This window comes from Mus caroli, unplaced genomic scaffold, assembly GCF_978045245.1.
Source record: "Mus caroli unplaced genomic scaffold, Mus_caroli_1 scaffold_11, whole genome shotgun sequence".
Lineage (NCBI taxonomy): Eukaryota > Metazoa > Chordata > Mammalia > Rodentia > Muridae > Mus > Mus caroli.
Genome location: NW_028227266.1, coordinates 120,336,902 through 120,348,972, shown reverse-complemented (window position 1 = coordinate 120,348,972; position 12,071 = coordinate 120,336,902). Strand labels below are relative to the sequence as shown.

At 49.8% G+C, this 12,071-nt stretch overlaps 1 protein-coding gene across 12 annotated transcripts in view; it reads right to left on the bottom strand.

Annotated features, from left to right (window-relative positions):
- The window catches only part of Trak1 (trafficking kinesin protein 1), a 106,336-nt gene that overhangs the window by 29,980 nt on the left and 64,285 nt on the right, over positions 1-12,071 (bottom strand). For all 12 annotated transcript variants that reach the window (XM_085828195.1, XM_085828192.1, XM_021171939.3 and 9 more), the window contains 4 exons: positions 5,374-5,490; positions 3,413-3,513; positions 2,448-2,556; positions 292-370 (listed from right to left, as the gene is read on the bottom strand). In XM_085828195.1, the coding sequence (XP_085684321.1) occupies positions 292-370; positions 2,448-2,556; positions 3,413-3,513; positions 5,374-5,490 (406 nt within the window). The remainder of the gene's footprint in view (positions 1-291; positions 371-2,447; positions 2,557-3,412; positions 3,514-5,373; positions 5,491-12,071) is intronic.

The following is a 12,071-nucleotide window of genomic DNA, read 5'->3' as shown; positions in this document are numbered from 1 at the left end:
AGGTCACTGATTTGAATAGCAAAGCTGAGAGTCAGGCCTTCATTGTTGTAAATCAGATCATTGATCTGGGCCGACCTTGAGCATCATCAAATGATTACAATATTCCAATACTGAGTAGACATTAAAATTAAATATCCACCTCACCGAGAGCATGGCTCTCAACTCACAAACGGGCAAAGGCTGGCAGAGGCCTTCTGCTTTCAGAGAATGCCACGGAGCCGTTGGCTGCTGGGGAGGTGGTGGGAGCATCTTAGAGGAGGAGGGGCGGCCGGGCAGGAGGGGCAGACATACTCAGCTCCTTCACGCAGTCGTTCACCAGCTGCTGCTCCTTCTCCTCATAGGTGATGGTCTCTGTCTTCAGCTGACAGGCCTGTGGATGTAGATGACGCTCAGTCAGGGGACGGCGTCCGCACAGTCAGGACTGTCAGGTGGACCAGGGTCTGGGCACAGAGCTGGGCAGTCTCAGGCTTTGGTATGATCCCCTTCAACATCTCTGTCCCTGCACCATCACACACCACGCAGAGACGTACCGTACCTCATCTGTATTCCCTGCCTAGGCCATGGGCAAAGCCCTAAAACAGAGACCTGATGGCTAGGCACCACCAGGGGGCGCCACACAGAGATGGGAGCGCAAGTTCTACCACTGAAAGGCCATGGCATGTTAGTCTGTTTGCTACTTGCCTGTGTGCATCCAGCTCTCATAGATATAACACTTCTGTGGCCTTTATCATGCCTAAGACACTGTCCTGACCACAGCAGCTGCTCTGTGAACAGCCACACAGGAATAGAACTGTTGCCATACCAGACACAGGTTCTGAAGTGCCATTAGCTCTGTCTGACCCAGTTCTACTAAGAACAAACTCAACATGTTAAAGACAGCGTTATGACATGGTCTCAAGAGTCATTCCGAAATGGTGGGCTTGGGGGCTTATCCCTGGAACCCTACCGCTTGGAAGACTAAGGCAGAAAAACTGGTCTGGCCATGAATCTGGAGCCAGCCTGGGCTACACAGTAAGCTATAAGCCAGCCTGGGATACAGAGACCCTGACCCAAACAAACAAAAGCCCCACAAACCAAATAGTCTGGAAGTGATGGTGCACACCTTTAATCCCAGCACTTAGGAGGTGGAGGAAAGCATATCTCTGTGAGTTCAAAACCAGCCTGGTCTACAGAGTGAGTTCCAGGACAGCCAGAGCTATATAGTGAGACCTGGTCCCAAAACAAAACTGGAAAAGAGAGAAGGCACACATAGCTATTCGTAGGACTTTGGACAGCTTGCTCTGGCTGAAAAGAGGAGAGAAGAATGAGACAGCTGGCTCCAAGAGTGTGGTAGGCCCTGACCAGCTGGCTCCAAGAGTGTGGTAGGCCCTGACCACAGGCAGAGATGAAAATTCTGAGGGCATACATGGGGCCACCAAGAATCCACACCTGGATCAGAGCCCTTGTGCTCTATCTTGAGATGGAGGGGCTGGGTGCCTGGGACTGAGGCAGTCACCTGCACCAGATGCCAGGAGACTGCAGCTAGGAAGCATGGGCTTGCCCTTCTTCAGCCATGGGTCTATAAGACCAAGCCTGGGTGACATTGTCAGTCACCCTAAATCACTGGCTAGTGTGGGGTCTGCAAAGATAGGCTGTGGGAAAGAGTTCCTTGTGCCTTGACAGGAGGCTCTTTCCAGTGTGTGGCAAATTCAAAGTGACAGATGGTCTGCCCTCCTGGGGTGTCTCTGGAAGTCTAGAGCCAGCTAAGTAGGCTCACAGCCCAAACCTGACAGACAAGGGCCATCCCTTGCCTACAGACAAGCTCAATGCTAATAAAGACAAAAAACACTAAATCTACTCGAATCAGAGGTCTTAGAGAGTGGTGGTGGGTGAGGGGGAAAAAGCTTGGGTTTAGAGCCAGAGGCTGCAGATCCCGCCTTTGTCATTTATTAACTCTGACATCTTCAAACACCCAACAGCCTGGCACCTGAGTTTCACTGCAAATGAGACTCAAAGTAAGCAGCTGTAGGCCCTACTGTGAAGACTAACAACAGTGATGCTAATAACAGTAATGTAACAATCTTAACAACGTCGGGAAGGTGCCTGGTACAGTGCCTTCCAGGTTCCCAGGCTGCCTCGGCCCAGCCTTTCCAAGTTCACCATGGCAGACCAGTCTCTGAGACCTGGTACACCGTCTTCTTGGTGCATCTCTACTCCTCAATCATTACCCCAGCCTTCGGGCCAGCGCTCGGGTGCCTGTACCCAACCCAGTCTCCACCCACTGCAACAGCCGCCTGGGAAGCAATGCCCACACGCGGCCGAGCCTGCAGCTGAGCACCCTGACTGAAGAGTGCAAGCTCAATCAGGACGTCTTCAGATGGGCGTTAAGCAGATGGCACTGTCACTGAAGCTGTCGCTGCCAGAGGGACACCCCCACCCGAGGGGTGAAAGCGGGGTACACATGTCACCTCAGATCGAAGTACAACGTTCTCCTCTTCAAGGTCCTTGAGCTTCTTCTGAAGAGAGTCCAGGTGGAAGTAATTCTGGACGGAGGAGGAGGACTCATTCCTCTTCAGCCTAGGAGAGCAGCATGCTCAAAATCAGAGAGGTATAGTGGCCACCTTAGCTCACAACAGGGGGCCAGGGGGCCAGGGGGCCAGGGTCATTTAACCAATGCAATTCCAGGATGTCTAAGAGTTACTTAACTCGAGATGGGCATCTATTCACAAGGAATGTTTTTGTGGGCTGCTGAAGCGGCTCAGAAGGGAAAACTCTTGCTGCCACACCTGACAACCAGCCCAGGACCAACAAGGTAAAAGGGGAACACTTAACTCCCGAAAGCTGTCCCCGACCTCCACATGTAAGCCATGTCACGGCCGTGGCCCCACCCACCCACCGCAATGTACACAAATAAATAAATGAAAAATTAAGTGTTCTATATCTGCCTCATATGTGAACTCAGTCCTCATATGTGAATCCTGTGACCTACATGTTCTTAAGAGCTCCATGCTACAGTGAGGAAATCAACATGGAGTGAAGTCACAACACAGCTGTGTCCCTACAGCAGACCACTAAGCTCCCAAAAGCAAGGGTCTCCTGACTTTCACAGAAGCAGCCAGACTTCTGTCCCAAGGACCTGAGGCTCCAGGATCTATGTTTTCATCCACCATTGAGCACACCCCATTCTCACGGATGTGCCAGGGCAAAGGGCCACTCTAACAAGCCAGGATTGACACCTTGTTAAGAGGGAAATTGCCCTCCACTCAGCAGCTCACTTGAAGCAGTGAGGTGGCGTCATTTGAGGCCTTCAGATGGCCGTTCTGGGAAAGACTATCCCCAAGACGCTAGTGGCCCTGCCTAGGGGCCTCCAAGGGCATCCATTCCACATCAGCCCGCCTGCCCTTAGCTCTGGGCACCTGTGCTGGTGACTTACGGGGTTGAGCAGACAGACTCGGGCTCGCTCTCCTCAGCGGCACTGGTGTAGAATTGAAGCAGCTCGTCTTTCATGGACAGCTCATGTCGGAGCTGAGACACCTGTGTGGACAGCAAGGGGCAGATCGATGCTTGCTGGAAGGTGGCAACGTCTTTCTGTGCTCGAACGCCAGAGAGGGGCGGCATCCCAAGTGAAGGCTGGTTTGCTACTCAAAGTTTCAAAACCTTGAGTTTGACAATGTTTAAGAAAAGCCCAGCCCATCAGTTCTGGGTTGGAAACGGTCTCTGTCCTCACATTTGGTCAGAAGAGCAGAGAGGGGAGCAGAAGGCTCTGGAATGATCAGGGGGTTGATGCTTGTTGGCTCTGGAAGCAGCCAGATGACCAGCTGGGCAAGTGGCCAGAACAGTGGGCCATGATACTAAATAAAATGAGAGGCCACTCACTTTGTCAGAACCCACCCAGTGCCATCTCAGAGCAGATCTGTGGCTGTGCTGCCTCTGGGTGGGCTGCCAGAAGTGGTTCACAGACTCTACCCCTCTTAGAAAGCCACACAGCTCTCCATGTGACCAGCACACCTCAGTGTCCCTCAACAAGCTGGTCAGACCCTCTGCTGCATTTAGAGGTTACTGGGCAGAAACTCAGGGTATGGGAAGAAAGACAAGCCTTGAGGAAAGCCACGCTGCTGACTGATGGCTCTGCCACGTGGCTGGTTTGGGCTCAAGGCTTTCAGACAAGGCAGTAGCTATCAAAAAACTTCTCACCTGCCTTTCCAGCACTCAGTGAGGGCTGTGAGGGAGAACTGAAGTCTGTTTTCTGATGTGGCTAGGGGTTTGTTCCAACTTTCCCACACCACGCAGGGCGTGGACTTGGCTGTCCTTGGTGAGTCCACTTGTTTTATATGCCGCATAAAGGTTCTCCCTACCTAGAGGGGCCACTTGATGATTCCCCAAAGGGAAGCATGACCTCATAGCTTTCCAGTTCAAAGCTTCTCCTGAGAAGCAGGCCATCTCCACTCCCATGGAGTAGAATGCTCTCCGTACACACCCAAAAAGTCTCACACCAGATGGCCACCGAAGGAGGCCAGTGGACGACCACTCGCTGACACCTAGGTGATGTCTCCCTCTACTCAGAAAGCCGACCTGCTTCCTTACCTAACTGAGGCCATTTCCCTGAACCAGGGACGGCAAGAACAACTTTATTTCTCCCCGCAACACTACAGCATTCCAGCTTACCATTGCTGAGAGCAAGCTGGGGATGACACACTTTCTTACAAGTGGTTTGAAAACATTAAGCCCAAGTCTGAAATAGCTTTAATGAGAAAAGGGAGTAAGATTGGCTACATCTTAGGGTCTTAGATGAGGGCATCCTTTCCCACTAAGGGAGTTAATGATGGACAGAGAGGAAGAAAAGGTGGGAAGGAAGAGTCCTCAGAGTTAAAACTTACTGCTGGGAGAACAGCATGAGAGGAGAGAAGCCTCCATGGACAGCTGGGCTCTGACCTCCAAATCCCTGTTCTGTCAACCCCAGCTGACTATTATGTCTCCATGCAGTTTAAACATCACTTCCGGGAGTCAGCATCCTTCCTCCTGACTCTAGGCTCCCCTTGGTGATGGTGAAATAGTCCACAGCTGTCCTCTCCCCTGACAGCCTGAGCACCATGAAATGAAGAGTTTATACAATGAAGACTGCAGGCCACAATGTTGCACCGAGTTTATACAATGAAGACTGCAGGCCACAATGTTGCACCGAGTTTATACAATGAAGACTGCAGGCCACAATGTTGCACTGCTCCGGTGCTTAACACAATGTAAGAAGGGCAGCTGCTCCTGCACCTGCTAGTTCTAAGGACCCAGCATAGAAGGTCTACATGTCAAGTCTGGGTTCTCTTGAGTACAAGTCTTGCCACACCTGCCTGTGCTCCCACCCACCTCCCTGACTACTCCCAGGCCAGCGGTCCTCACCTCCTCCCGGATGTGCTCCACCTGCTCTTCCAGCAGTTCATTCCTCTCAGTTAGGGTCTTGTTCTTCTTCAACAATGACTGGCCGATCCTCGCAGCCAGCTCCAAATCCCGCTCTTTCTATGAAAGACAAGAGGGAGAATGCAGACTTAACATCCTGGAGGGGCCAACAGGGCTCAGTGTCAGATGGGCATGCCCAGAAACAGTAGGAGTATTAACAATTCGCCATCCAGGTACTAGATGCCTGTTAAAGAGCAATAACTTTGGTCACACATGTGCAGGAGCCACGCAGGAAAAGTTGATGAAAACCAGGCACATGGAGGCAAAATTGCTTTATTTGTTAAATCGTTGGTAATATTTCTCCCTACTTGAGAGCCAGCACATGGAAACACCATTGACTCAGATGGGTGAATGGATGGATGGATGGATGGATGGATGGATGGATGGATGGATGGATGGGTAGATGACTGGATGGATGAATAGGTAGGTGAATTGGTAGACAATAGATGAATCTATAAATGGATGGATGGATGGATGAGTAGGTGAATGGGTGGGTAGGTAGATGGATGGATGGGTGAATAGATGGATGGATGAATGGGTGGATAGATGAATGTGTGTGGGAACTAAAAGGGGCCCAGGGGAAGGAGGGGGAGGGAGGATAGCCCATGTCTGGCCAGAGTTCCTCCTATGCTCTGGACAGGCGAACATGGGAGGCTGCCAGATGCTTTTCACTCATCCCCAGGTGGGCATCCAAGCCTCTGACCTACTCGATGGGGGATGGACATGGGGTAGCCCCCGACCTGGGGGCCCCGGGGCCACACCCTGTAGCCCCGGGGTTATGGGAGAGGGCTGAGGGAAGAGAGGTTCCCGCACAGGCAAGAATAAGTGCAGCTGAACAGAGACAGTCTATGGTTTTAGAGCTTGATTATAGAAAGGCGGGGGAAAGAGAAAAGGTAAAAGAGAGAGAGAGACTGGCCATGGCCAAGAGGAGAGAAGGAGGAAAAGGAGAGAGAGAGAAGAAAGGCTAGAGAATAAGAGGGAGAAAGTGAGAGAGAGAGAGGAGAGAGGAGAGGAGAAGACAAAGAGAAGAGAGAGGAGTGAGAGAGCAAGGAGAGGCCAAACAGCCCCTTTTAAAGTATGCTGCTACCTTTTCTGTTGCTAGGTAACTGGGGAAGAGTTTAGCCTGAAGGTCAGAAGTTTGGGACATTGCCTACTGCTAGCCACACACTTCTCCTGTGGGGGCTGAGGGGAGAGGTAACTTTGACAGGAGCCAGGGTTCCAGGAGACATGAGAGAACTCCTTCCATCCCATGGAGATGAATTATCACCACCATGTCCCAGGGTTCAACATCTCAGCTGGAGACCAGGCCATCTGTGTATAGCCCAATGCCCAACAAATATGTAGGTAAATAAGTAGATGACAGATGAATCAATAAATAAATGGATAGATGGGTGGATGGATGAATAGGTGGGTGGATGGATAGATAAATGGATGGATGAATGGGTGGGTGAATGGGTGGGCGGGTGGATGGATAAATGGATGGATGGGCAGGTGAGTGACTATGCTCCTGAATAAAGCAAAGAGCTTGCGTAGGAAGACAGGCATCTTTAGCTCACATCAGGAGGACTGAACTAGAACATGCTGAGTTCCGCATTGTAACCAAGGAAGAAACAATGTTTAAAATAAATTAGGTAGGACTTTATTTGTTTTGCTTTTTTCAGTTTCTTCTTATTATTTTATTTAATTTTATTTATTTACAAGAATAATTCTGTAAGGGCAGAGAAGAACCTGTATCAGCTACTCATACTTTAGAGGCTTTGTACGTGTAGGAACAGGGTGTTCTGACAATTCAGCCATGACAACAGGCAGACAGAGTGGGCCACACAAAGACACGGCTGCCTCAGTGGGAAGAAAGATGTCCCAGGTAGGGGACAGGTGCCAACTCCAAATCCATCCCAGTAAGCTCCACCTACTTGCATTAGATAGGCTGGTAAGGTAGAGGACATTCTAGGAGACCTCACCACTTCAGAGTCTACACCAACTGCCCTCTTCACTTACTCTATGAAGAAGCTGGACGGGCCAGCTGGAGCAGAGACGGTTGAAGGCTCCGATTCCACACTGGGTACTAACTACTCTCATAGCCTGAGTGTTCCTTTCCCCCAGAATCGGCAGCACTATAGTTTTGTTCAAGCCACAGAGGTGAGAAATCACTAAAGTAATCACAGTTGGTAACTTGCATGATAGAAATGAGATCATAAAAAGATGAAGAGGCACGGGAAAGCAGCTGAGCTTTTCACGCAGCATTGTACAGAAAGGGATGCCAGCGTGGAGAAGGCAAGAATGGCTGAAGTGCCTATCTGTGAGAAACAGTCGTTTTAAAGGCCTCGGGTTATAAGAAACCCCCATCCTCTCCCCCCACAGCCCGGGACGTGCTCCTTCACAAACTCCCCACCTCACTGGTTTGGGACACTCAGCCTTGTGTAATGAACAGTCTGGGGCTTCAGATGGCTGCCTGTTCTGACCATGGGCTCCGTCATGTAGCAGACTGCTATGTAAGAGCACTGATTGCTCTTCTAGAGGGTCCAGGTTCTGGTCCCAGCACCCACATGGCAGCTCATGACCTTCTGTAATTTCCCAGAGGATTTGATGCCCTCTTCTGGCCTCTGTGGTCACCGGGCACACAGTGCACAGATGTACACACGGGCAAAACCTTCATACACATAAAAATAAGCCTTTTTAAAAATTAGAGAAAAATCAAAACTGCTCCTCACAAACAGGCTGGGTTATCTGTAATTTTCTAACTCGGATTATTTGTAACTTTCTACTTTGGATTACTTGTAACTTTCTAACTCCGGGTTTTGAGACCAGCACACACCAGTCACCAAGGAGAGAGGGGCTTAGTGCCACCTGCTTGTCGGTGACTCTGATGTACTCCTAAGTACACTTCACACACCATTAAAATCCACTCCTGACACTGTTTTAGGTGAAAAATGACAGCTCAAAAATGAAAATATGACAATGCCTTCCACAAAGCACAGGCGTTATTCTGTGCTCAGGCTTTGGCTGTGTGTCTATAGAAGTGAGCCATAGACACCCACTACATAGTTGGACCTTACATGCTTTCCCACCATCCCTAATCACACAAAAGCTCAGCACGCGTGGAAAGGGAGCTTCACGTGGCCACAGGACACGCTGGCAGTCCCAGCAATCAGAGATGCTCAACCCTGACTTTATCCTCAAGGGCCCTGGGGAGACACCTGTGGCCCTTTGTCATCCTCAGACTCTGGCCATGCCTCACCTGAGGGGAGGGACAGGAAGAATGGTGTGGCTGCCCAGGATGTGAGTACCCAGAGGCAAACTCAAGATTAGCATTAAGTCAAAATGGTTCCAGTCCTCTCACCTGTGGCTAAAACTGCTCTAGCAGCAATGTTCACTTCTCTACAGAAGCCTGGCCTCCCCCGGCCTCCCTCAGCCTCCCTCAGGCCTGTTAAATCCCCTGCCAGGACAAGCACCCAGCCCAGATGGGGTGCTCAGCAGGAGCTTAACATTCTCTGCTCACTTCCTGACCACGTTCCTTGATGATTTCACCCCATCGAAGATGCTAATTTCCAACAAGCACAGATGTGAGTTCTCAATGCAAGGAGCACCTCGGGCACTGAGGCAAGGAGCACTACAGGGCAAGGAGCACTATAGGGCAAGGAGCACTACAAGACCAGGAGCACTACAAGGCCAGGAGCACTACAGTCAGTGAGGCAAAGAGCACCTCAGGAAGTAAGGCAAGGAGCACCTCAGGCACTGAGGCCAGGAGCACTATAAGGCAAGGAGCACTACCAGATAAAAAGCACTACAGTCAGTGAGGCAAAGAGCACCTCAGACAATGCTGCAAGGAACACCATAGTCAGAGAGGCAAGGAGCACTATAGTCAGTGAGGCAAGGAGCACTACAAAGCAAGCCACAGCTGGAGGACATGAAGGGCAAGGCTTCCCAAGGGACAGGGAGGGCTGGCACCTCAGAAGGACAAGGACAGAGAACAGAACAGGAACAAACACACAAGGTCAGGAAGCCCTTTGCCCCTGACCACACCTCACAGCTGCAGGGCCTCTGGCCTCTTGCTCTCTGCCCACCCAGCTGGGAGCAGCTATCACAAGCCTACACTGGAAATCTAATCTTTATAGTAATTACCCAGGGCACGTCTGCAGGATGAAAAGCAGGAAGGGATGAAAAACTGCTTATGAGTAACAGGAAAACCCGAATCCTGTACTGCCTCCAGTCTATCTTGTCTAGCTTGTTTCTGGCTTTTGGGTGTCTGATAGTGTTGTCTGAGAGAGAGGGTCTAGGAGTTCATTCAAGGCTCACCTTGAATCCTTGGTCCTCCTGCCTTAGTCCCTGTACTGCCACAGCTGGCTCTGTCCAGGTTTATCAAGGCAACAAGATTGTTAGTTTCTTTTGAGAATCACAGATATAGGGCAAGGTGTATGTGTGGGTATGCCTATGTGTCTGTGTGTGTGTGTATCTGTCTGTCTGTATGCCTGCATATATGAGTATGTGTGTCTATGTGTTGCCTGCATGTTTGAGTGTGTCTGCTTGTATGTGTGTGCATGCCTGCACACATGTGTGCATGTGTGTGTATATGTGCACCTGTCTGACATGTGTGAGTGTGTATCTGTCTCTGTGTGTCTATGTGTGTGAGTGTGTATGTGTAGGGGGGGAGGAGTCACCTCCCATTTCTTGTTGCCAGTCAACATAAATTGAACATTTAGTTCTAAAATCAAGAAAACAGTCAGGAAATGAGTTTGGTTTTAACCTTAGTGGCCACCACAGACTATAAATAACTAACTCAGGCCCTGGAACAAGCAAGCCAGTCAAAACCATTTCTTTACTCTCTGAGAAATGAATCAAGGTCACTTGAAAGCCTACAACCTGATGTTAGCCCTTGTCACCAACACACACTGGGCTGGCTAGCACTCTCCGTGGAGATGCTTAGCCTACACCCACGCTCAGCAGTGACTCATCCCATTCACCAATTTTAGGATAAAAAGTGTAACTATGGGCCAGCAGAAGGCGCGCTCTAACTGGGGCAGAAGCAGTGAACTCTTAGGTACATCCCAATACAGTCAGGCAAGCAAGCCTGAAGATCTCACACACACACACACATACATACACATACACACACACACACACACACACACACACACACGGCTTGCAGCTGTGCTTGAATGCCCTGAGAAAACCCTGCAGCACACAGTATGCAGTTGGTATGTACACCAGCATTCCTGAACAGAGCCACAGAACCCAAGCAAGAATGGTGTAAGGTGGCTGTAGCAGTCAGACTATGAGTTATCCAGTTCCAGAGAAAGGCAGGGACTTCCCTGTGATATCTTATCAGGATCAAGGACAAAGGGGACAGCAGCTATTTATAAAACAGGGAGGTGCAGGCATGATTGCCTATCAAAAATAAAACAAGAAAGCAGTAACTAAGAAGGGGGGAGGGAAGAAACTGCTCTAAGGAGATGTGATTTTCCTTTTTAAAGCTAGGATTTCATATGGCCATGTTTAGTCAGAAAATTAACCAAGGAAAAGAGAATTCTTTAAAACAAAAATTTTGAGACAAATCTCATGTAGCCCAGGCTAGCCTCAAACTCCCTAGCTAGCTGGGAATGGCCTTCAACTCTTTGCCCTCCTTCTTTGTCCTTCCAGGGGCTGAGACTGCAGGCAAGCACTACCAGCCTGGCCAAAGCGGGGAGTTCTTCATACAGGGACTCTGTATAAAGGGATGGAGACCTTGGGAGGGGTCTGGAAGGGACTTTGAATGTTAAAGCAGAGAGCAAGGTGGTAGGTACCCCATGGAATAACACCCACAATGAGGCCTCATCTATCACAGCCAAGGACTACAGGCTGTGGATGCCCAGAGCCACAAGGGCACAGGGCCTGTGATTGTCTTGACAACCAAGAAGCCATATTGCCAGAGACTCAAGTGTTCTCAAATGCAATGGGCAAAGCTCTGAGTCCCATCAGGGAATAGTTACGAGCCAGAGCCAAAGTCACTGGGATCCTGGTGTCTGTCCTTCAGACTTAGGTCCCTCCACTGTGACAATATCATCTACCATCAAGAGCAGCTGTAGAATTAATGTAAGACAGATGGACAACTGTTGAGGTTTGGTCTGCTGCTATGAATTATAATGCCAAATCTTGTATCCTAAGGTCGAGTTGCCTTAAGACAGCGTGAATGCTCACATATGCCAGCTTTGGTTGTGCAAGCCCTGCTCCTTAATTTAAAACTATTGATTGAATAGAGATGCCTCCAGCCTGTAGCTGTGCAGAAGACAGGTAAGCAGGGGTCTTAGGCTTGGGCTCTAAGGCAAAGACCACAGAGAGAGGACGGAGTCAGAAGTAGAAGTCACCATGGGGTAGGTGTATTGTGCGCACATGGCCTCAAGGGTCAGCCTGTTGGAGTAAGAGCAGCTTAGACGAAACACAGCACGTGATAGCTTGGGATTATTGACAGGAAAGCAGGCAAAATAGCACAGAGGGCTGATATCTGCCCAGCTCTAGTGTTGAAGGCTTATAATAAATATAAAGGTTTTGTGTCCTTTATTTGGGAACTAAATGATCTAGGGTGGAGCAGAAACCCCCAATTAATATCTACAGCAGTTAGCTGCTTGCCAGATTTCACCCCTACAAGTGCAACTAGAGACAGATCT